We start from the raw sequence: 24,617 nt of genomic DNA, 5'->3' as shown, positions 1-24,617 counted from the left end.
TTATTACATGGGGCTTTATGGGGGCCTTCTGATATTATTTTACTAGGTGTAAACAAATATTGTGTCCTTTTTTTTTGTTCTGTATGAGAATAAGTATATTTAATAAAATTGATAAGTGAAATTTATAAAGTTTAAATTACTGGTTGAAAAGCAAGGCGACATATATTAACTCAATGTCCTGCTTGAGAAGTGACGATGATAGAAAGTATACCTTCAAGGAGTTCAAGAATTTTAGGTTTAATATTTCAATATATCTCTATTTTTGTTCAGAAATCTGAAATAAGTCCCTTTCTTTTTTGGCGCCTCAATTGAGTTCTTATTTTCTTAAAATTGAATGAAATATGACATTTCCGTCAAATTGAGATGACGCCGTTAAGAAGGGTACATTGACCGTGTAGTTTTTTATTACCTAGCATTTGACTAAATTATATTTTTTTAATTTTTGAATTAAAAAATTAAATATATTTCATTTTTTAATTCAAAAATTAAAAAAATATAATTCAATCACGTTTTTAATGTCAAGTAATAATAAATTACACTGTCAGCCTACCTTTCCTAACTAAGGGACATCATCTCAATCTTACGGGAAGATCCTATTTGATTCAATTTTACAAAAATAAGGACTTAATTGAGACACTGAAAAAGAAAGGAACTTATTTAATATTTTGAGCAAAAATTAGGACCTATTGAAACATTAAACCAAGATTTTTATAAGAGGATATTGAACATGAATTCACAACATCATACACTTCACAACAAATGGTTTCAAATCGTGAAGATATCCCTTCTTATGTCTAAATCATGATATTATTTTATTTACCCTAAAGAAACACAGAAAATATACTTTTGTTGCAAGTTATCACACACATGCACACAAAAAAAAAAACTATTTATCTTATTAGAAACGAGACAGGTTAACACATTATTAACAATTAAACTAATAGCACAATGGCCAAATTGACAACAAATAGGCTAAAATGTTCTAAAATCTGAAACAATCCTTGGATTAGTCCCCCAAGTCGAAATGCAAGATCAATGGACTAAAGCTACCTTTAATGAGATTAGTATTATTAAAAAAAAATCACTTTGTGAGGATTTTCAATAAAGAACGACCTCTAATGGGACTGAACAAAAGTGTATCATTACATTTTACATGCAAAAAGAATAAAATGAATGTAGAGTTCTGAAACCTGACCTTACATACATTATTACATTTACATGCAAAGAATAATCCCACCCCTCTCAACAATATCAGGGAAATTTGGGAATATATATTTATAGCTAAAGCTAAATAAATTATATGTAGAAGTAATTAGATGGATCGGATGTATTTGCCGTGTCTTTACAAAGAATAGACCGAGCTTCAATCACAGAGCGAGGAGGCTCAATATCTTTGTCTTGCAACGCATTCCCTCGTAATCGTTGCATTTGAGAAGCAAAAGTATCATCCAATATCTACGAAGTGAAACAGTCCACGTCATACAATATACAATATTGCAATGGACACTATATATGCGCATAATCTAATATTATTGACTTACCCCAAGAGCATAGGACGAGCCGTTGTACCATATCCTGTTTTCTTTCCTTCCTTCCAGAAATTTCAAAATAATCTAGCACAACAATGAATCAAAGTAAATGAGATCCATGAAAATTTCGAACCAACAATGTAAACAAACATATACGAGTTTTAGTTGGATACCTCTCCCATCCTATCCCATAATCCACGACATACTGCTATAAAAATCTGGCTGGTAAAGACCTCATGCAGGTTGGAGATGAAATCAATGAGTTGTGAATTCAGCAACTGCATTCTTTCACGGACTTCTGCAACTCCATCAGTTTCTGTTGTTTCCTCAAGAATCTTTTTCAGCCTTGTGTTTCGATTAGCTTGAATCTGAACAATTCAATTGCATCAAATGTAAATAAACATTAGAGGCTTCCTGTACAATAATTTTAAAATTTAAATTAAAGGAGTCTGAATGATTTTACATTGTTGACAACATTCCCTATTATTGCTTGCAAATAAGTTTTGTATTTGGTTCTCAACAGAACAGTTATTCCATTCATTTGCTCCCCAAACAGTGTCTTCTTATCACCCATCACAGGTAGACAGGAGGCCCATGAATTTAGAATGTCTTCCACTCTACAATGTAGGACATCAAGAATCCTCTTGAGGGTATTCAAGAATATTCCTAACTGTGGATCAAGAAAAATGTAAGAAAATATTTCAATATATAAACACATTATAGATAGACATCAGTCCTGCATGCTTTCTATTATGCCACAAAAGTTTGTGAGCTTAAAATTTTGAGTATCTAATCTGTGAGTGGGTTTTGGTATCTGGACAAAAGCAAGAATTCAGAAAACTTACTTGATTAGGAAGCAAATGAACTGTAGCTGATTGTCTTCTAGCTATCTTTTGAACTTGCAAGTGAAGTCTCTTTGGTATGCTATCCTTTAAAGGAGTTAAGGTATCGCTGTATTGTTTCTCGAGGGATTTCACAATTGCCCTTTCAATGTTTGCAACAGCCTTACAGAGAGAAAAAGAGCAAGAACCACGAACTCAAGGATGTTATGGGATTACTTGTATGCATGAGAGCAGAGAGAGACACTAGAAAAAGATATTTTGAATGCTTATGGCTTAAAATAGAAATATGTCTAGTTCAGAACTTACATTTTCCAAATAAAGTGAGTATTGAGGCCATCTATTGATTACTACTTCATACTGGGTAAGGTTGTCTTTGATTTTCTCGTACATTTCCTCAGCAAATGGGGAGGTGGAGTGATTTGTGGTTACTCCAGCCCATGGCACCTGTATCATTTGTTTGTATTGGGGAGGTCAACTCATTTGTGGGTACAAGTATTTTGTTGTACATAAAACAACTGAAATAACAACTACCTTTTCTGCTTTACATAAATCTAGTAAACTAAGTTGCATATCCTGTATCCACACCATGATATAGTTGTGGAACAAATTTCTGGAGTCTAATCCTCCCTGTACGGGACTAAAAAGTGAAGAGTATTGCACGTCAGAAAGTATATTTTAACTTTTGGGAATCTATAGTATTTGTATTTGCATGTTACAAACCTTATATTCCATGACTCAAAATCCCGTTCAAAATCTGCAGCCGCAACTAGAAGCTCATTTACATGTGCCTGTGGACTCGATGGTGGCAACGCTGAAAGGAAAGCTCTCAGCCTTTTACACAACTCTGTGCTGTAAACTGCCGCTGTTATGTTTGTGAGATCAATTGAACTGAAAATTGGAAAATAGATCTCAGACAATCTGCGAACCAAAATTAAAATGTTCGGACAAAGTAGATGTGGTAACAGGCGTAATGCTCTCGTATGCAAGTAGAATAATAGATAAATATAATCCCTCGTTTAATCTTATGCACTAGGAATTGAAAAGCCACTTGTTAGTCAGTTAACAGTATGAACTGAAAATTGGAAAATAGATCTCAGACAATCTGCGAACCAAAATTAAAATGTTCGGACAAAGTAGATGTGGTAACAGGCGTAATGCTCTCGTATGCAAGTAGAATAATGGATAAATATAATCCCTCGTTTAATCTTATGCACTAGGAATTGAAAAGCCACTTGTTAGTCAGTTAACAGTATGAAAGGAGGCTGTTCCTGCGAAATACCTAGGAAATATATGCTGACCATGGATCGTATGCTGATTGTGGATCTTTATGTCTGCCTGAATTTCATTTCTTATAGAAACACAAAGATTCTTCATCTTCAAGTAGGCCGTTGAGATGGTAACGGTATCCATTTGGTAACATTCAGAGGTGCTTGACACAAATTCATCAGTCTCCATCATGTGTTTTCTACACCTTTTTCTTGCTGCAGTCTGTTGACAGTAAACACTTCATTTAGACTCAAACAAGGAAAAAAAGTTTTAGCATTCACAAGATTGAAATTACGTTGAACAGGAGCACCATATGTCAGTTAATGGTGCAAAATTTAATTACCTGAAGATAGTTTCTTAGAATAGTTTGAGCATCTAGAGATAGTATATCATGAAGACTAGTGTAAACTTGAACGGCAGGATCCAAGGCTGGTGCTGCAGACTCAATTGATGGACCAAAATGATCTGTTAAACCTGATGGCGAGTTTTCATCTAGCGATTTGTAATTCTCAAAAACAGTTGCTAGAAGACTTTCAATTTGAGTTTCACAGTCTGAAAGCATACTTCTCTGAGAAATAAATAGAGAAAATTGTTACACCATTATCCATTTCCAAAAATCATGAATTGCAAATTTGGTTAGACAGAAAAAGCACTAGTTATAAAAAATAACAGATTTCTCAATAAAAGAAATACAGGCAATTACTCATTATACTTTTACGCATGTTTTCTGTTCATATAATTTTTCTTTTATGAAGTGCAAAAACTTGTATACCAAGTTTTAATGTGGTCTGAACTCTAAACAACAGAAGCTGGAACAACAGAAGTACATGACTTGGGAAGTTACTAATGTGGGAAAGAGAGCAATATGTGACTTACCTCCTGCCTGGTCAAACTCCTCTCACTTCTGGCCTTTATTAGGGGTTCAAGCAATTCTCTCACAAGCTCTAGGCAGTCCTTGGTTGGAGTTGCCACATTCATCACGTGTAGTAGATATCTACAAGAAGACTACCGCAGGTAAGTGAAGAAAAATGAATTAAAAAAATAAACAAATCATATAGCAGAGTAAAGAATATAAAAAAACCATTTTATTCTACATATTTTAGGGCACCCAAATGAAATTGAAATACCTCAGCTTGGCATATGAATTAGAAACTCCATAGTAGTCTGCAAATGCATCTAACAACCATTTCCAGTGTCCATTTATACGCAAGTTTCGGGAGTGAAAATGTTGCGCACTCATGGCACCCTCCAATAATAAATCATAAGCTTGAGTTTCCACAACAGCCGCACTCTGCAGAAATGTAAAAACTGAGCAAATGAAAACACAAATCTATGCTCAGAACGGCATAGCCACAAATTATACGTTGGTGTTTACTGGTCAAGTCTAAGATAAAATAATATTTTAGTCATGATGAGCCTTTTCTTCAAAATAAATTAAAAATAAATACTTGGTACAATCAAATTATAATAGGTTTCTCTTTTAATACCAACAGATGATAAATTTGCTTAAACACAGTTGATAAGTTTGATCCTCGTCAAAATTAATCCGAGATAGAATCCATTTATTAAAAATATTTCATCTACATGTTTGATAAACTGTTACTTATTTGCTTTTATCCACAGATGTTAACTCGGAGGATCATCCTACATCAACTAACTGAAAAAAACAATATTTATGAAACTAATTTTTGGTAGACATAGATAGAACCTTAATATGAGTGTTCTCATTGCTCGTCATTGTGCTGCCGATAGACAGCTGGATCTTGCCAACACATTCACGTTCATCGTGATATACTGGCCACCACCTAATTCGGTCACTCTGCTCATTCAAGATAATGCATTATGTGAATGTGGAAGGTGCAGGATCGAGGAGTAATATTTATGGACTATGAAAGGGTAGAATTCATACAGGATTATCACTGAGGGATGAAATTGGAATTCTTGCTTCACCATGGACTGCCTTTTTGGAATCTTGAACTTCTACAATTAAAGCATCCCCTTGGCTCAATGGGAAACTGAAATTACAAGTCAGTGCAAGATTTTTATGATTATATTTCAACAATGGAAGAAATCAAGATGTGTGATTGTAACTTAGTTTCTCAAAGAATACGCAATATAGATTGCCATCTTAAAAAACAGGCTGTGTACCAGCAGATAATATTATTTTGAACACTTAAGATTGGTTTTTCATCAATTGTCCGCAACTATATCCTGCTAAAATGCATTTGGAAAACCTTCACTGACTTTAATGTTTCACTATTTTTTAAGAGCCTGACAGCAGATCAATCAGAAGAACATCTCCCAGTTGAAACATAGAATTAAAAATAAAAAACTTACAAATCATGGTAATCTCCATTTCCAGGGCGCAAAAGAATTGCAGAAGATGGCTCTGATTCATTTTCTTCCGTTGTACTCTTAAGTTGGATTAAACAATGGAGTGGCTCTACAAGAATAAAGCAGACATCTTTTATTCATTCATTGTGTAATCACAGGATTGGTGTTAATGAAGAAAAGAAATCTATAAATGTTTCAGTGAGATATGTCCCATCCCATATAAAGGTTAAAAGATTTCTAAACTATAAAATGAAAGAGTTTCAAATCCATCCATCAGATGAACTAACCTTCTGATGCCAGTGAGAAGGTGGCCGACTTCATAGAATTTATGCCAGTTTTCACAAGTGATGAAACATGCCGGACGTACTCCACCCCAGCCTGCATGTAGTGTGATCCCCTCTGTGACTTCGTGATCTTAAGTTTTTGTCTAGGTATAATGCGGAGTTTCTTCACTGCAGTTTTCACATAGGATGTCATATTACGCTATTCTCAAGTCGTTTGAAGGAGATCCAATGTTAGTAAACATGATTACAAAAAAGTAAGTATTAAAATGTCTAATAAAACGTCATTTCATACAATAATTTACAATTATAGTCCTACTTACATTCATAGTATTTGAAGGATAAAAATCTGTTGAGATTGTAAGATTACCTTCCACTCTGATTTTCCCTACAACTTTCTTAATCTTCAGGGGAACTGTTTGTTCTGAGTTTCTTGTATTTTTTCCTTCAGTTAGCTTTACACCTCGAGGTTGTAACAAAAACTCATGCAAGCTAAGGAAATAGTGAACTTTAAAAAAATGAAGGAAAGCAATAAATGAAAAAAACATGCGCTTGTTAAACAATATGAAACCCACCCAAAGGCACCTCGGAGAGCCAGACACTCGTCTTTTAAAAACTCTGGAGCCTCAGTGCATCCTTTTGCCCATGCTTGTAGACATAATCGTATGCAGGCGTCATAAGTGATAAGGGTTTGCCAGGCATATTGACTATTGCAGCTGCTGAGATAACATTCCATAAAAGAAAGTGGGCATTTAAATGTGAATTTCAAAATGGCAATGTGAACTATATTAATTTAATTTAACTATCTCAGCAAAGTATTAATGTTGATTCAAAGTTAAAGATTGGGGGCACCTGTTGCTGTAATATTGTAAATGAGGGGTCTGTCTTTCTATGTCATCTGTTAAAGTATTGTCCAGTCTGCAGAGTTTAATATAGAAAATGCACGACAACAGGTCAGAGGAAGGAGAACTCCAAACAGATAAAAAGAGAGAAAGAGAAACTGGGATCGTTGCAGTGAGTGAAGGTAGAAATAACAACACCTTTCCCCAGGCTCAGTGGTTTTCGTAACAGTGTTGGGTTTTTGTTCAATTGAACTCTCACTTTTTGAGCCATCATAATCCACAGAGTCCCTTGAAGGCCAAGAAGCACGGTCAGTTGGTTCATTCCTGACCGAGCTTTCTGAATCCCTCTCAATTGAAAAATCAGCATCAATAATGGGAGGAGCACTTGGAGTACCCAATCNGACGGCNTCATCANGACATTTCACATTGGAAAGGTGANCTTTNTTNNGAAACCGAACAGCGCCACNAACTGGAGTGAGCTTCCTTTGAACACATTTATTGAAACCCACTTCTCCATCTGTGAATCTTNTGACACTGCATGGAACCTGAATGGTTAGNTTTTNATTAGCTAAACCCGTCTTGAGAATTCCACAGCGCCCTTGGGGTTTAGATCCAAACAATTGTTCCTCGTCGTAGTTGTGTGGAATTGGCGAGTCGGAGAAATCAATGTTGCTGGGAGCAGAGAGTTCTTCGTCGGAGAAGGCATCCTCCATGCTGACGTCGCTCTCGTCGTCGGCATGGTGATCGCCGTAGCCAAATGCGAGGTTGCGCGGCTGTAACAAAGCTGAGTGGAACTTCAATGGAGGCAGAACAGGGGAATTGAGACTGTTGGCGGAACTCAAGATAGGAGATCTCGGGAATCGATCGCTGGTGCTGATTTTCTCGGCCAGAGGAGAGCGTATGAGAGAAGGAGGAGGATCTTCAACCTCAAGCTTTGGTTTGGATCCCTGTAGAAAACATTAAAGTTGGAAAAAGGGTCATGGAATCCCTAAAAAGAGTGACCAAAAAAGAAAGTGAAATAGTTGGAATCGTACAGAAGAAGAAAGAAGAAGAGCTACCTGATTGATCCATTGGATTGCGCTCTCGTCCAGACCTTCGGTAAACATGGCGAAGGTAAGAGAGAAAGAATGAATGAATGAAAAGGAAACAGAGGAAGCAAAAAAGAAGGTAAGAGAGAGAAAGAATGAATGAAAAGGAAACAGAGGAAGCGAAAAACGAAAGGAGCGTGATTCAGTGACAGTAATGCAAGGAACGAGAGTGCAGGGTAGAACTAAAACAGGACACTCTCGTCACTGCCAACGGCTACTTTGAATTTTCAAACCCTTATAGCTTTATTTTCTTTATATTTTGTATAAAAATTATAGCACGTTTCCCTAAATAAACGATTGATTCCATACTAAAAATAGCAATATTTTTTTTAATTAATTCCAATAATATTTTAAAATAAGAAAAAGTCCTTAATTAGTAAAAACAAATGACAGCGCAGTTTTCTTATGTGGTTAATTGACTCAAAGTAAAATTTACTGCCAATATAAAGTTAAAAAAAATTAAAATAAAAATATTCTTGTTATTCAATTACCTTTTTCCACTACTTTATTATTTAAGAATTTTATCTACCATTCACTAAATTCATTTAAAACCCATTTTTTTCACTTTTTATATTTTTTTTCTTAAAAGGATTTCTTCTTCTTTTTTAAGAAAAAGCACAAATTGTTATACGATAATTAACTTTGACGATAAATGTCATGAAAATAAAGTTTGAAACATACAAACTGAATTTTGAATGTTAAATTATGCTCATTCTTTTTTCTAATTTAATTTTTGATGTAATTTGTTTAAATGTAATATCTAGCCAAAAGTACTGTATAAACATAAATTTAAATACACATAAAATATTTTTATTGATAAAAAATATTTTGAAATGATATAAAAAATAAATCTATGATGATTTGTTTTAGAATAAAGAATATCTTACATAGTAAAAATTTATATATGTATTGACTTTTCTATATCTATATATATATATATATATATATATATATATATATATATATATATATATATTTTTTTTCAAGTTGGTGTTCTTCAATTTGGTAGAAAAGTGAAAAATATGTAATTTTATCAAACAAGTTATTTCAATAAGTTTGATAATAAATTTGATGAACTGAAATCAGTTTTACCAAATATTATAAATTTGTAAATCAATTACAAAATACATGCATTTATAAGAGTTAAGCCATAATTAATTCTACAGAGTTAAGATAAGACGTATTTAACTATATAAAATGCAGTAACTATTTTCTTTCTATTCGAATTATATAATGTATTTTTTGAAGTCAATAAACCATTTTAGTTATATAAGAAGGTTGAATCAATTGACAGTAATATGTATTAGGTTAAAAAAATAAGAATGTACAATCTCTTTTCAGATAAATATTGTGGGAAATATCAACGTAATTTAATGTTACGTGTCTAATTTTTTAAGATTAAATTTATATATTTTTTAAGAAAGGAAAAAGTCAAATAGGTAAATCACATGTGTAATAAAACAAAATGTCTGCTTATGTTTATAATAATATTTGATAAAATAATTCAAGTATTTGAACGGATTACTTTTTAATTCAAGTGATAACAAACAAATTCATATAAATCCGTTATTATGACAAAAATAAAATTATCTTTCTCATTAATTATTCGATGAGATATGTATAAATTTCAACAACGTCATAATTATAAGACACTTTAGTTCAAATTAACTGATAGTATTAATATATATTTTGATTTAAATATATACTAGAATTAAAAGTATAAACACTTCTATATAAAAAATTTACGCCATCTCAAGCGAAGCTTGAAGTCTGTAAAAGGATGGTTCTTGATATTCTTTAAATACCTTCTTATTTTAATTTATGCAGAAGAAATCTGTTAAAATTGATAATAATACTACTGAGAAAATGACATAAATTAATTTTTAAATGTGTTTTGATCTAAACAGTAAACACTGTTGTATTTTCGTGTTACCAGATATAATAACAAATAAAAAAAAAATATTCTTTTAACACGTCTAAATCTTTTATATTTATTTAACTTTTTATGTTAATTTCTATTTTTATTTATTTTTTATTTTTTATTTAAAATATAAAAATTTACACTTTTATATTACGTGTTAAATGGACACGTTTAAATCTTTTATATTTATTTGATTCGTTAATTGTATTTTTACTTTTTTTTATTTAAAATATAAAAATTTATACTTTTATAATATTTTATTTTTATATTACGTGTAAAATGAATATAAAAATGTATATTGATCACTGTCCTTTGTCTTTAGACTACTGCTTCAATGGTTGAAGCATTCAAACATATTGCAGAATTGGCAACATATTCATTATCATATATATAGGGTTGTAAGATGCCAAGATGACTGGGTCTAACACTTGTGAATTTTGATGTATGAAAGTTCAAAGAGCTACCTAACCACCTACCCAACACATAGAGGTATTCACCAACCAAGCACTAGTCCCTACTACTTAAAGCTTTGAAATTAAGATTTCTGTACAACTTTTGATCTCTGGCAGTGCTAGTTTCAGCAATTTGCAAACATGGCAAGCTTTATCCAACAAAAGGGTAGTATTGAAAGTGAGTTTAGTGTGATCAACATAGACCCTCTTAACTGGGGTGAGGCAGCAGAATCACTTAAGGGTAGCCACTTGGAGGAAGTGAAAAGAATGGTGGCCGAGTACCGGAAGGCAGTGATCCATCTGGGTGGAGAGGAGAAACTTACTGTGTCAATGGTGGCTGCTGTTGCTAACCATTACTTACAGGCTAAGGTTGACCTCTCAGAGTCTGCAAGGGAAGGCGTTGAAGCCAGCTGCAAATGGGTCTTGGATAACATCGACAAAGGCACCCCCATTTATGGTGTCACCACTGGTTTTGGTGCTTCCTCCAACAGGCAAACTCAAGAAGGTCTTGCTCTTCAGAAGGAAATGGTTAGGTGAGGATCATCTCTGCTTTGCTTGATTGATGATGTATCTGTGAGTATCCAATTTCATAGGCAAAACACTAATAATTCTGAGTTTATCACTTTCAGCTAATGAAAACTTCATTTCATGTATCAGATAAAGTTGCATTAGAATCATATATGATTCTTCTTTTGGTTGATGTATTTAAGGTTTACCCCTTTTCCTTCCCAGGTTTTTAAATTGTGCAATATTTGGCTACGAAACAGAGTTGTCTCATATACTGCCGAAATCAGCAACGAGAGCAGCAATGCTTGTGAGGGTTAATACCCTTCTTCAAGGGTATTCAGGAATTAGATTTGAAATCTTAGAAACTATCACCAAACTCCTCAACAACAATGTCACCCCAGTCTTGCCGTTACGTGGTACACTTACTGCTTCTGGTGATCTAATTCCTCTGTCATACATTGTTGCATTGCTAACGGGTAGGCGAAACAGTAAAGCTGTTGGACCCTCTGGAGAGTCCCTCAATGCTAAGGAAGCTTTCCATTTAGCTGGTCTACAAAGTGGGTTCATTGAGTTGAAGCCCAAAGAAGGTCTCGCTCTTGTAAATGGTACAGCCGTTGGGTCTGGTGTAGCTTCTATGGTGCTTTTTGAGGCAAACGTATTAGCTTTATTGGCAGAAGTTCTATCAGCAGTTTTTGCTGAAGTCATGCAGGGAAAGCCAGAATTTACACATCACCTTATACATAAGCTGAAGTACCACCCAGGTCAAATTGAAGCTGCTGCTATTATGGAACACATTCTAGATGGAAGCTCTTATGTCAAGAATGCTAAACTGCAACAGCCAGATCCATTGCAGAAGCCTAAAAAAGATCGTTATGCTCTTGTAACTTCTCCTCAATGGCTTGGACCACAGATTGAAATCATCCGATTTTCAACCAAATCAATTGAAAGGGAAATAAACTCAGTAAACGACAATCCCTTGATTGATGTCACAAGGGATAAAGCTCTGAATGGTGGTAATTTCCAAGGCACCCCAATTGGAGTTTCAATGGATAATGCACGTTTAGCTGTTGCTTCAATTGGGAAACTCATCTTTGCGCAATTTACCGAACTAGACAATGATTTGTATAGTAATGGGCTACCATCAAACCTGTCTGTTGGTAGAAATCCAAGTCTGGATTATGGTTTTAAGGCATCTGAAGTTGCCATGGCTGCTTATTGTTCTGAACTTCAATATCTAGCAAATCCGGTAACTAGCCATGTGCAAAGTGCTGAGCAGCACAACCAAGATGTGAACTCTTTGGGCTTAATTTCGGCTCTGAAAACTGTCGAAGCCATAGAGATATTAAAGCTTATGTCTTCTACTTATCTGGTTGCACTCTGCCAAGCTATTGACTTGAGGCATTTGGAGGAAATTTTCAAGAACACTGTCAAGAATACTGTAAGCAGAGTTGCACTGAAAACATTAATTACTGAAGACAAAGAAGAAATTAACCCATTTCGACTCTCTGAGGAAGAGTTGCTTAAAGTGGTCGATAGAGAATATGTATTTTCATACATTGATGATCCCTTAAATGTTCGGTACCCATTGATGCCAAAACTAAAGCAGGTGCTTTATGAGCAAGCACACAGCAGTGTCATTAATGACAAGAATGTGAGTTTGTTGACTTTTGAGAAGATTAGAGCTTTTGAGGATGAATTGAAGTCTCTCTTGCCAAAGGAAATTGAAAGTGCACGGGTGGCTTATGAGAATGGCAATCCAGCAATTCCAAACAGAATCAAGGAGTGCAGGTCATATCCTCTGTACAAATTTGTGAGGGAGGAGTTGGAGATAGGGTTGCTCACAGGTGAAAAAGCTCTGTCACCAGATGAAGAATTTGAAAAAGTATATACAGCCATGTGTCAAGCAAAGATAATTGACCCAATTCTGGAATGTCTAGGAGATTGGAACGGGGTTCCCATCCCAATATAATGTTCCACAATAACTATTGTCATATGATTTACTCTTTTATTTTGAATAACCATGAGAAACTAATGTGGATTTCTCGCTTATCTATACGATTAAATGAAAAATAAATGTCATTAATTTTAATCCTAAAGTATGTTTGACACAAATTTATGCGAGTATTGACATATAAAATAATTTTGCATGTATATTAAGTCAACTTTCCTACACAACAAGAGTCAGATGTACACACAATGACAATCTGGTTTAGTCTTCAACGGAATGTGAAAGGAGGCATACATCCAATTCTGTCCAATTTGTTTATAAAACCGAAATATCAGTAATTTAAAATTTCCCATGTAATGTTCAATGTATGTATAATTTATTTGATATTTTCCACATCCAATGTACGTATGTCTCAACATAAAGCAGAAGAGATCTAATAGAAACCTTGATGTAATTTATAATACTAAGCTAGATATGTATAGATAACTAACGAAAACTATGGTTGATGAGAAAGCCAGCAATCTTGAACTCAAACAATTCGAACTACCAAAAGCAGTAGAAATCTTGAAGAAAGCTAGAAGTATCCATTTAATTTTTCTTAATCAGTATTTGTTTGAACGAATAAGGAATGAGACCGTCCGTGCAACCGTTGTATAAATGTTGATAAAAGAGAGAGGGAAAGGTTGATCTAGCCAGAAAAAGAGATATCAGAAGCTGTGAAATGTTTCTAATTGTTTTACATGTCATTTCTTAGAGTGGCACACCAGGAACAAAATGTCCAGATGATGATGATGATGATACAGTACCAAAGAGCAAAGAGAGGATATAGAAAAGTGATTGAGTTTTGGTAACTGCGTACAACAACAACCCAGAGAGTAAAGAATATGTAACAACATATGATACATTCAGTGGAACTTGAGACTGGTCAAGATGTTGTTGTGAACAGGGTCAGCAAGATGATCTAGGAGGTTCTGGTATGGACCAACACCTGTCACAAGAGCTTGAACAAAGTAACCCAAGATTGCCAACATAGCCAACCTTCCATTCTTGACTTCCTTCAGCTTCAAATCCTTCAGCGACTTCTCATCCTTGCCAAAACCAAGAGGGTTAAACAAAGGTCCTCCGGGGTATGCTGGATCACCAGAACCTCCAAGACCTTTTTCTAGTCCTAAGAAGTATTGTTTCCCCATAGACCCTGGTTTCGCCCAGTCTTGGAATCTTCTGTGCTCTGCAAATCCCATCAGTGCCAACTCAAACACAAAGAGCGTGTACGAGTCTGCCCAGTAGTTGTATGTTCCTGCAGGTGGGATCACACCGGTTCTGAACCATGGGAGTGCTGTCTCCTGAGGGATCAGACCAGCCTTTCCGAGAATTTCAGGTGCTATGGCACCAACTGCACCCAACATTGCATAACGACCATTGATGATCTCACCATACGCTAGCCATTTCGGCTCGATGAACCCTCCTGTTCCTTCAGGGTCTGAAAGTCCAAGAGGGTCAAATCCATAGTCACCGGGAAGGCTGCAAACCAAACCATGCCAAACAAAGTCAATTCCACCACCACCTTCACAAATACTATCAACTATTATTTCACTATTCTAAATTGCAAAACTTTATCAATAGTTGGTTGAAAAGTAGGATTTTTATTACCTGCCATCCAAGTAAGAAAGACTTTGCTTTGATGCAAACCATAAAGGTCTGTCTGCTCCTTGCTGAACACGAAAAGGAAGAAACTTTTATAAGTAGAGATGCAGATGAAGAGAGAGAAGAAGAAAAAAGGAGTGAGAGAGGAAGAAACCTTGACAGGGGGAGTAGAAGCTGCCTTAACAATGAAGGAGGCTTTTCGGGAGAAGGCAAGGGGAGATTGGTGTGATCGTGGTCCGAGAGTCTGTCTAGCAGCCTCCGCTGAAAGGACAAGAGATGAAGATGATAGCAGAGCTTGTGCAGGCATGGTGGTTATACTACTACTCCTCCTTTGTTGCGTTTGAAATTGGTGCAGCAAAAGAGAGTAATAGAAGTGAAGGTTAGGGATGAATGATATGTGTTTGCAACCACTAAAAAGCCAAAGGGGTGGAAGATATGGAGGAAGGTGAGCCACTACTACATTGGCCCGCATGTACGACCAGTATCCAACTCATGGTGGATATTGCATGGCGCAATGCAATGCACTCAAGATGAGATTATGATCTTGTTCTCCAACCAAGTGTGTACACGTAATCTGATGAATCGGATAAGGGTTGGATATTATTTCCTGTTTCCTATTTCCTATGGATAACGTCTTCCCAAATTTTCAAGGATGAATCTTTTCCTCCGTCTGATAATTTTAACATAGGCAACAGGTCACAAAAATAAAACACCTAGGTTATGTTAGGATCTCTGTGCAACATTAAAATGTCAAAATAATCGTTTCTTTCTTCTAGGGGAATTCAAATTATTTCCAGATATTGTATTTATATATAATATAATAATATATACAAAATTGTTGCTTCTGCTATCTAGTTTTTCATCTCATCATTCATTCACCTAACCATATGGTTGGTAAAAAAAAATGTTTTTCCCTTTTCTCCCTTAATATGAAATTAATTACGAATTTTGTTACCTTTTATATGTATGTTCTATTATAGATTTTAAAAAATTAATCAAGTCATTTGATACACCAGTAAGGACGATTTATTTTCAAAATCATAAATATTTATGAATTTGTATATTTTTATGATAACATGTAAGTATATGACTCAGTGGGTAAATATAAAAATTTCAAAAGTTTGAAAATTTGATATATTTAATAGTAAATTCTAAAATCTGATAAGATCAATTTTCCACCTTCAAGTAAGTAAACAAATCAAGAAAATGAAAAAACAATTAGACCAAATATTTTAAGGAAAACACATTTTTATCGCAATTTGGTTCAGTTTTCATTTCTTATTAATATAAAAATTGAACCAAATCATTTATTATATTTTATTTTTCTTTTGTATTTCTATGTAAAATATGATTATCTTAACCAAAATCACGACTCAGTTTGATAGTCATATTGGATTTTCTTTGGTTGTACTTCGTTTTGTTTTCTGTGACTCGAATAGCAGAACAATGTGCATCTCCATGACATCCATGACTAATTAACATGGTTTGTAATACACTTATTAATAAAATGTTTGTTGTGTAATCATCGTATGTGGTTTGATTTAACTTCAGTGATTATAGTTGATGCAAATGTCGTTTCCAGAAGTTTATCTTGGTTTAATTTAATTAGTCATTATATTCTTTACCGTGTCAAAATAACTTATTAATTATCAAATTACAATTAATGTAAATGCAATCTTACATTAATCAATATAAATTAATAAAGAAAAAAAAGTATAGGATATTCATAAATTAACTCTAAAACTAGCAATACGAAAGCATTGTTTTTATTTTTAAAATATTAAATTCATTTTGTAAATATATAAAAATAAATGGCATTTCACACTTACATTACACTTCTATTATGTATGGAAAGTTTTTGTTTTTATCAAAGACTTAATTTAATCATTTAAACATTATAAAAAATTAACCAGATAAAACTAGAAAAACAAAAATCAAACACATAAGCCAAACTATAAAGACAAAAAGTTCAGTTAAGTAATATGTTAATCTTGGTTTCCTAATATTTTTAATTTATGGTTCAAGTTGCTAACAAAACTTTACATTTCCTCTTAACAAATTTGTAGACTTTTTGTGGGACATCCATTATAACTATACACTGTAAACTAGACGTTTTTTCCACAACCAAAATCCAACAGTAAAAGATGATAATCACGACCAAACAGGGCACATGATTCAGTTCAATGGTTATCCATTTCTAGGCAAAGATTATAAAGAAAGAAAGGCCCCTCTGATCTCCTAAATCAAAATTGACAAGCTAGATTTAGTTTTAAAATGCAAGTTGCAGCTTAAGTATAAATTTTAATTAGGTTTACAGTGTATTGATGTGATTTTTTAGTTAATTCTATGCGCCTCCGTTTTAGACAATTGTTTCTAGATATCCTTGTACCGAATTGTAACTTTATAGTATTTTTGACGAAAACGACAAGATTGGAGGGTGATGTGAGTAAACGGGATAAATAGCATAGATTGTACCTTAGCAAGAGATCTCCAAGTGCTTCTTTTTTTGAGCTAACTGTACTGTTTAAAATCTAGCATTGAACATGAAAAACTTTAGTGTAATACATCCATGGCAAAACCCATAAAACAATGCAACAATCTCTGATCACTTCCCCTCAAATAACTGGCTAAAATGTTATTTCTTCGTTGTGCTTGCAGCCGTGTACCTTGTGAGAACATAGCAGTCTGGCGGTGTAATGTTTGTATAATAGTTGTGGATTGTTTCTGTAATTTCAAACCCAAATTTCTTATAGAAGTTTATGGCGTCTTCATTGTTTGTCTGCACATGCAAGTACACCTCAGAAATGTTTTGCTTGGAGCAAAGATCAAGAGCATGATTTAACAGCTTTGTTCCTGCATAAACCCCCAGACTCACATTACAAAAACTTGCATAGTTTATAAAAGATAATACATAATTATGACTCTTGCAAGAAGCGAATTAAAATGTTTCCGATATGAAGCTTGCACTTAATGACAAAACCATTAATCTGTATTTGTGGTACTGAAACAAGTATCCACACCAAGTAGTCCTTAACAAAAATGATCAATTAAAGTTTAAATCACCAGGGAAAGATATTCAGTTTCTTTCTTACCAATACCAAGTCCACGGTAAGGTGCTAAAACGCCTAATGTCATTATGTAAACCCGAACTTGCCCCCCTCCTTCCTTCTTCTCTAGCCGGCACGCAATTGCTCCAACACATATATCACTGTAGTAAGCTGAAAGACAAAGGAAAACAATCAATCTTGGGCAAGTGAAAGATACATTCTGCATGTCCTTTGTATACCCATCCCTTCTTTGGGTATCACCCATATTATCAAGCACAAACGAAAGCAGAGATATCAAACAAGCTGGTCCGATTAAGGAAATCCTCTATGCTTTAACACTAAGTCTAAGTACAAAAGCTTTCAGAACTCCAAAAGACAAGTGTAATATATTATCAGTATTGAAGACGACTTGTGTGGTATTCCAATTATGATGACTCTGTACATTTTCTTTGAGGTGCGGATAAATTTATCAAAAGCAAAGAGGGAGCACTTATTTTCAGTATAGAAAGCAGAAAAAGGAAAAAAAAAAAACAATTTTGAAAGTGCTCTCCAAACCGTCAGCATATCCAATGTTGCCAAAATAAAGATACTAGCACAGATCATGAAGGGACTTGAAAATCATACATCCTACGGTCGTAACATTAATCATAACATCCTACTAAAAATGAAAAATTATACCTAGACATATACATATGCATAGAAAATGACAGATAACAAAAGTAACCTAAATCACAAAATTTAACTATGAGGTTACATACAAGTCATAATAAGTTACACAGGTAATCCTTAATAGCAAGTAATCCACAACAGAGCATGGGCAGAAAAATAGAAGCTTAAAAGATGTGAGGCACAAAGCTTGAACCTTTAAGGAAACAGCTTTGAAGGCAGAAACAGAGATGATGGTCAATTGAGGCAAAACAAGGAAACAAAAGAGACCAGAGATAGAATAGAGAATGAGATTAAGGTTGCTCGAGTGAGAGTACACACGGGACAGGGAGGCAAGCCTTTGATCTAATTCGCAATTACGAATATCTACGAAAGGAAAAACCAAGAGGTCCTAAATGTTCATATGTCCAAGTCAAAAACTCTTGAAAATGAGCTCCATTTGTCCTTTGTTAGGGTATTTTTGAATCAACAAAGTTAGAAAGGCGTGAAGGAAATTGCACAAGATAGAAAATAGGAATTCAAAATGTACAAGAAACTCGAATCAATTAAACAAGTAACAACAGCAGAGCCTTTATCTCATTAGGTGAGACAGCTACATCAAACAGCATCATTCCGGTAATGTTAAAATGTAAATCAAGTGAAAATTGAATAAAACTAATATAAAGAAGTAAAAACCAAACTTGTGCTATTAATTCCAAGAGGCTATGGGCGGTTTAGTGACTAAACAAGGTTAAAAAAAAGTTATTGCCCAAAGATTAGTAAGTGTAAGCAATGGTTAATTGCAACACCCATATTAAAAAAAATCTTCAAAATAGAGAAATGGCAAGTAATGGATTATGAGAAGGAAGCTAAATTGCTAGAGTGAGCAGAAACTCAAGTGCAGTAATAGCTTAAGAAAACCTCAAAGGGAATACACAAGCGAAGACGACATTGTCAAATTCATGCTCCGGTATCAAATAAAAGCAAAAATCTATCAAGTACATCTTTTGGCAACACACTTATTGTTAAATTATCATTCATTTATTTATTCATTCAAACGGGTTCCCCAGAAGGAAGGCTAACATGGTAAATATAAACCCGGTAGAGTAGCTTTTATAGAAATACACAGGCGAGGAGGAAAGGAAATTAAGAATAAGATAGTGAAATAAATAGCAAAAAGGAATAATGGAGAAAAATGCAGAATGAGGTAACATGAAAGTGAGAAAGAAAGAGAGAAAAGAACCTAGTTTGGTGAATTCGCCGGAAGCGAGAGCATCGGCATAGTATTTGTCATTGTAACGAACGGGGAAAAGAGCGAGATTGAGCTTTTTGAGCTGCATAAGGTTCTTGTCCCTCACTCCATCAAGTGAGATAGAGACTTCACGCCCAGCTCCCATTCTACAGAAAGGAATACAAAAAAATTGTACTTGTTAGCAGAAACAGAGAAGGTGGCGTGGCAGGGAAGGGAATCTGTCCCCGAAAACCAAAATCCAACTCCAGTAGAGAGAGAAATTAAAATCAAATGGAAAAACTACTATGTGTTTCTCAGAGAGATATAGATATGTATATATATATATATAGAGAGAGAGAGAGAGAAATATATAGAGAGAGAGAGTGGTGGCTCAGCCTCTGCCTCACCTCGGAAAGGTTTGAATCTGAGAGTGAGGGGTGGCGTGGCGGTGGGCGAAAGAGAAAACCTAGAACCCGGGCTTCTTTTGACTTTTTACAATTTTTCTTTTTATTTTTTCTCCTAAACTTTTTTTTTCAAGTAATTTAAATTAAAAATCCTATTATATAATAATAGTGAAAACCTTTTTTATAATAAAAAATAATAAATTTATAGTTATAAAAACTAATATAATATTTTTTACAATAAAAGATAGATTTTGTTTAATTTATGTCATCTAAAGAAATTAAATTAAAAAAAATCAAATTAGAAAGATAGTTAAGTTTAAATGATAAAATTGATAAATTAATTATTTTAATTTAAAAAAATAATTACTTATTATTTATGAAAGGACAAAACTGAAAAATAAATTGTAGATAAAAAATGGTGAATTTCCTTTTTGGTAAAGGCATAGATGTTGTTTTACACTGAAAATAAAATAAAAAAATTAGAAGGAGAGAAAATTCTTTGGACTAAAATAACGCATATCTCTATTCATCACGGAGAGGAAAAAGATAAATTAATAGAAATATTGAGGATGGGAAATAACGAGTGAAAATATGCATTATTTAGATTAACAAGAAAAAACTGGAAATAATTTATCCTTCTAATTAGAATGGATAAAAAAATAGTGGAAATAAATTAATTTATCAGGTATTTTTCATTGTAATTGGTCTTTTAGACATGTTTTATTTTCTCTTAAAAAAAGATAAATTTATTGCAGAACAAACATAGCACCTTCTCGTATTGAGTGAAGAAATTGATTTTAAGGAAAATGTTATTAAAAACGTAAATGTATCGATTTCCTGTATTACACAGAAGAAAATAGGTTCGAAGAAGAAGAGAGATACAACTGAAAAAGAAAAATGGCTTAGAAAATTTCAGTTTAAACTTCTAATCACGTTAACTACCATTTTAGATTATATTGAATATTTTTAATAAATATTAAAACTACATTAACTTTAAAAAATCAAGAAACGAAACTAAACTAGAAATTAATCTTAAAATAAAGAAACAAAATTAAAAAAAAAAGTCATAATTTAATTGTGATTATTGTAAAACTATATGTATTAACCTGTGTATTAACTGCTTTGCTAATTAAACTATCAAAGATTAAGTTGTGTTGGCTATTTGGATGAAGTGGTCGTTTTAACAACATTATTGATGAAGACTTGTTTAATATTTGTAATTGTGTTTTAATTAAACATTTTAAGTAGAGTACGATATAAGAGTGAAAGACTTGTTAAGTTATTGTCTTGATATTTTGGGTGAAGAGTTTTCTATGTGTTAGATCTCATCAGTATTAGATTTCCTTGGTGAACCTGACTCTCGATAGACAAAACAACTTTGACATCAGATTTTCGTGTAATGACTTGATTAACACGTGTTTGTGTTTAGGCAAAATTCTAGAGAGTAACAGTTATAGTCATGGCATTATTCTTGTCTCTAACGATATCTAAGGGGATTGCAATTGGTACGACAGTCAATACTTGTATTTTCATATTGTCTCACATTCATCTCTTACTGTAATAATTCATAATTTACAATATTGTGATTCTGATGTCAATATTATGTTACCAAATACAATAATTTATTTTAAGTGTAACTTTTAGGATTTGTTTTATTTTTTACAAATTCTTGAATTTAATTTTTAGTATATAACTAAAATATTCAAAATATCGAATCTATTTTATATATATATATATATATATATATATATATATATATATATATATTTTGTTTTAAGTGTTTCTTAATTTTCAAAATTTATTGTCTTTTAATAAATTTCTAAATTTAAATCCAACATTTTTAAATATATAAATAAATAAATATTCAAAATAATTATCCGTTCGTCAATCATATTACATTGAAAAAATTTTAAAAAACTTAAATTATACCATTAACAAAATAGCTGTACATTAACCAGAAAAGATACGCAGAAATTAATAAGTATTATATACACTACGAGACTAAATACAATATATTCATATATTTTAAAAAAATAGAATTTGTGTTAAGAATAATTAATTGATTAATGTGAGACCCGAACAAGTCTTAATAATTTTTGACAAATAATCATATAAAATTAAATTAAATGACAATTAAATTAAACGCATTCATTTAATGGGCCGAGCCCATGATGTAGCGCGTAGTAATGGCAGGGGTGGAAACAGAAAAACGGAGCTCAAAAAGAAAGAGGAACAATAAACAGAAAGTATAAAATTTTGATTTATTTTGGAAATGACATTAAGGTAAAAATCGAAGGTTTGGGAGAAGGAGAAGGAGAAGGAGAAGGGAGCGTGATCCTAGCAGCGGAAGGCGCGAGCAAATCGAGGGAAATGGTAAAGTTTCTTCCAGATTCTAAGTGCGCTATATTTTCGGTCCAGCTTTTTCATTCTTCTTCAGACATCTTTCTCTTGTTCCTACTTTCTAGATTCTTTCTTTGTGTATTTCCAATTTCAACGTGCTTTATCCCTCCTTTTCTTAAATGTAGATACACTTTGTGCTACTCATTAGTCGTCAGGGGAAGGTCAGGCTCACAAAACTTTGTGCGACGTAGGAACCCTTGGCAGCCGCTGCTATCTCCGGTGAGATTTAATCATCATCTCGATATTCTTTACTGTGTTTCTCATCCGCGTCTCATGCTCGTTTTGGGTTTTCCTCCGGCAAAACGCCGGCGTCCCGAGGATGTCAACTAGGTTTGAGGCTATGGGAAGGTAAACTTCTCCGAGTTAACGAGTTGACTCGCGATCTTGATAACATTGTTCGCAACCATTAGGCAGCAAGTTGTTTCTGACACTGATGCTACTCGGAAGCAAAAGAGTAACTTTGAATGCTTCAAGATTTCTCTATCTCTCTAGTTTCCCTTGTCTTCTTCACACGATGGGTACTTCCATAGTCACTAGCACAAACACAGATGATGCTGAGAGGCACAGCAACGGGACGCAGTTCTTGATTTTCATGAGGCACCAATGCAGGGTAGGTCAAGTGAAGAACTTTGATGAAGCTTTGGACTTGTTTCAAAGAATGGCTAGAATGAAGCCTGTGCCTTCTGTGAAGGACTTTACTTTATTGTTGGGTGTTATTGTGAGGTTGAGGCATTACACCACTGCCATATCTTTGGTTAAGCACATGTATTCTGCTCTAGGCATAGAACCTGATACCATTACTCTTAATATTGTGATCAACTGTCTTTGTCGCTTAAAGTTGATATCTTTTGGGTTCTCCGTCTTGGGGACCATGTTCAAACTTGGTTTGGAGCCCACTGTGATGACTCTTACCAATCTCATTAATGGGCTTTGTGTGCAAGGCAATGTGGCTCAGGCTGTGGTGTTGGCTGATCATATGGAGAAATTGGGGTATCCATTAGATGTATACACTTATGGGGTGTTGGTTAATGGGTTGTGTAAGACGGGAGACACTTTGGTGGCAGTTCGATGGTTAAGGAAGATGGAGGAAAGGAATTGGAAACCTAATGTGGTAGTTTACAGCAGTGTTATGGATGGTTTGTGCAAGGATGGATTGGTATACGAGGCATTAAATTTGTTCTCTGAAATGGGTGCAAAAGATGTCTTGCCTAATCTTGTCACCTATACTTGTTTGATTCAAGGTCTCTGTAATTTTGGAAGATGGAAAGAAGTTGGTTCTCTTCTGGATGACATGATGAAAATGGGAATGAAGCCGGATGTCCAAACACTCAATATTTTAGTGGATTCTTTTTGCAAAGAAGGAAAAGTAACGCAGGCTAAAAGTGTGATTGGGTTTATGATTATAATGGGTGAGAAACCGGATGTCTTTACATATAATTCACTGATTCACGTTTATTGTTTGCAAAACCAAATGAATGAGGCCATGGGAATATTTAATTTTATGGTTAACGGGGGCTGTTTACCGGACATTGCAGTTTTTACTTCACTTATCCATGGATGGTGCAAGAACAAAAACATTAACAAGGCTATGTATTTGTTGGAGGAAATGGGTAAGATGGGATTTGTACCCGATGTTGTCACTTGGACCACTCTTATAGGTGGGTTTTGTCAAGCAGGTCAATCATTAGCTGCGAAAGATCTGTTTTTTAATATGCATAAACATGGTAAAGTTCCTAATATTCAAACTTGTTCTGTTATGTTGGATGGCCTGTGTAAAGGAAATCTCCTTTCTGAGGCAGTGTCATTGGTTGAGGCAATGGAGAAGAGTAATTTGGATCTTAATATTTTCATTTATGCCATTTTACTTGACGGAATATGCAGTTCTGGGAAATTGAAGGATGCATGGGAACTGTTTTCTAGTTTGCCTGCTAAAGGCTTGCAAATTAACGTTTATGCGTATACCATTATGATTAAGGGTCTCTGTAAACAAGGACTGATAGATAAAGCTGAAGACTTGCTGATGAATATGGAAGAGAACTGCCCGCCAAATAACTGCACTTACAATGTCTTTGTCCAGGGCTTGCTGACAAAAAAGGAGATTGCAAGGTCAATAAAATACCTTGCAATTATGAAAGACAAGGGTTTTTCAGTGGATGCTGCCACCACAAAACTGATTATCAACTATTTATCTACTAACAAAGGAGACACTGAAATTCAAGAATATTTGTTTCCCAAA

General features: G+C 34.0%; 5 protein-coding genes across 6 annotated transcripts in view; 2 read left to right on the top strand and 3 right to left on the bottom strand.

The window, feature by feature from the left end:
• Positions 1 to 1,102: 1,102 nt before the first annotated feature.
• LOC106764950 lies at positions 1,103 to 8,377 on the bottom strand. Of its 2 annotated transcripts, none has more exons than XM_014649407.2 (21): positions 8,153 to 8,377; positions 7,293 to 8,041; positions 7,105 to 7,170; positions 6,828 to 6,971; positions 6,623 to 6,744; positions 6,259 to 6,423; positions 5,975 to 6,080; positions 5,547 to 5,652; positions 5,346 to 5,456; positions 4,765 to 4,928; positions 4,514 to 4,631; positions 3,981 to 4,205; positions 3,651 to 3,859; positions 3,092 to 3,259; positions 2,903 to 3,008; positions 2,678 to 2,815; positions 2,375 to 2,533; positions 1,993 to 2,199; positions 1,703 to 1,897; positions 1,542 to 1,613; positions 1,103 to 1,455 (listed from the first exon to the last, which is right to left on the bottom strand). In XM_014649407.2, the coding sequence occupies exons 1-21, from the start codon at positions 8,198 to 8,200 to the stop codon at positions 1,297 to 1,299; spliced, it is 3,537 nt and encodes a 1,178-aa protein (XP_014504893.1). In that variant the 5' UTR covers positions 8,201 to 8,377; the 3' UTR covers positions 1,103 to 1,296. The 2 variants fall into 2 exon arrangements, with proteins under 2 accessions (XP_014504893.1, XP_014504894.1); XM_014649408.2 differs by having other exon boundaries at positions 6,828 to 6,968.
• A 2,040-nt stretch (positions 8,378 to 10,417) lies between these two features.
• On the top strand, positions 10,418 to 13,590 carry LOC106764951 (phenylalanine ammonia-lyase class 3). The gene is made up of 2 exons (XM_014649409.2): positions 10,418 to 11,088; positions 11,288 to 13,590. Exons 1-2 carry the CDS (start codon positions 10,697 to 10,699, stop codon positions 13,029 to 13,031), a joined length of 2,136 nt encoding a protein of 711 aa, XP_014504895.1. The 5' UTR covers positions 10,418 to 10,696; the 3' UTR covers positions 13,032 to 13,590.
• Positions 13,591 to 13,732: 142 nt separating this feature from the next.
• LOC106765279 (chlorophyll a-b binding protein 8, chloroplastic) lies at positions 13,733 to 15,090 on the bottom strand. The gene is made up of 3 exons (XM_014649847.2): positions 14,809 to 15,090; positions 14,661 to 14,722; positions 13,733 to 14,531 (listed from the first exon to the last, which is right to left on the bottom strand). The coding sequence occupies exons 1-3, from the start codon at positions 14,959 to 14,961 to the stop codon at positions 13,916 to 13,918; spliced, it is 831 nt and encodes a 276-aa protein (XP_014505333.1). The 5' UTR covers positions 14,962 to 15,090; the 3' UTR covers positions 13,733 to 13,915.
• A 2,007-nt stretch (positions 15,091 to 17,097) lies between these two features.
• On the bottom strand, positions 17,098 to 20,110 carry LOC106764080 (N-alpha-acetyltransferase 50). The gene is made up of 4 exons (XM_014648296.2): positions 19,985 to 20,110; positions 19,590 to 19,744; positions 17,747 to 17,872; positions 17,098 to 17,507 (listed from the first exon to the last, which is right to left on the bottom strand). Exons 2-4 carry the CDS (start codon positions 19,741 to 19,743, stop codon positions 17,290 to 17,292), a joined length of 498 nt encoding a protein of 165 aa, XP_014503782.1. The 5' UTR covers position 19,744; positions 19,985 to 20,110; the 3' UTR covers positions 17,098 to 17,289.
• A 2,128-nt stretch (positions 20,111 to 22,238) lies between these two features.
• The window catches only part of LOC106763182 (putative pentatricopeptide repeat-containing protein At1g12700, mitochondrial), a 3,148-nt gene continuing 769 nt past the window's right edge, over positions 22,239 to 24,617 (top strand). The window contains exons 1-3 of the mRNA XM_022781677.1: positions 22,239 to 22,354; positions 22,507 to 22,600; positions 22,712 to 24,611. Coding sequence (XP_022637398.1) covers positions 22,815 to 24,611 — 1,797 coding nt within the window. The 5' untranslated portion in view covers positions 22,239 to 22,354; positions 22,507 to 22,600; positions 22,712 to 22,814. The remainder of the gene's footprint in view (positions 22,355 to 22,506; positions 22,601 to 22,711; positions 24,612 to 24,617) is intronic.

This window comes from Vigna radiata, chromosome 6 (assembly GCF_000741045.1).
Source record: "Vigna radiata var. radiata cultivar VC1973A chromosome 6, Vradiata_ver6, whole genome shotgun sequence".
NCBI lineage: Eukaryota > Viridiplantae > Streptophyta > Magnoliopsida > Fabales > Fabaceae > Vigna > Vigna radiata.
This window is presented reverse-complemented; position numbering and strand designations above follow the sequence as displayed.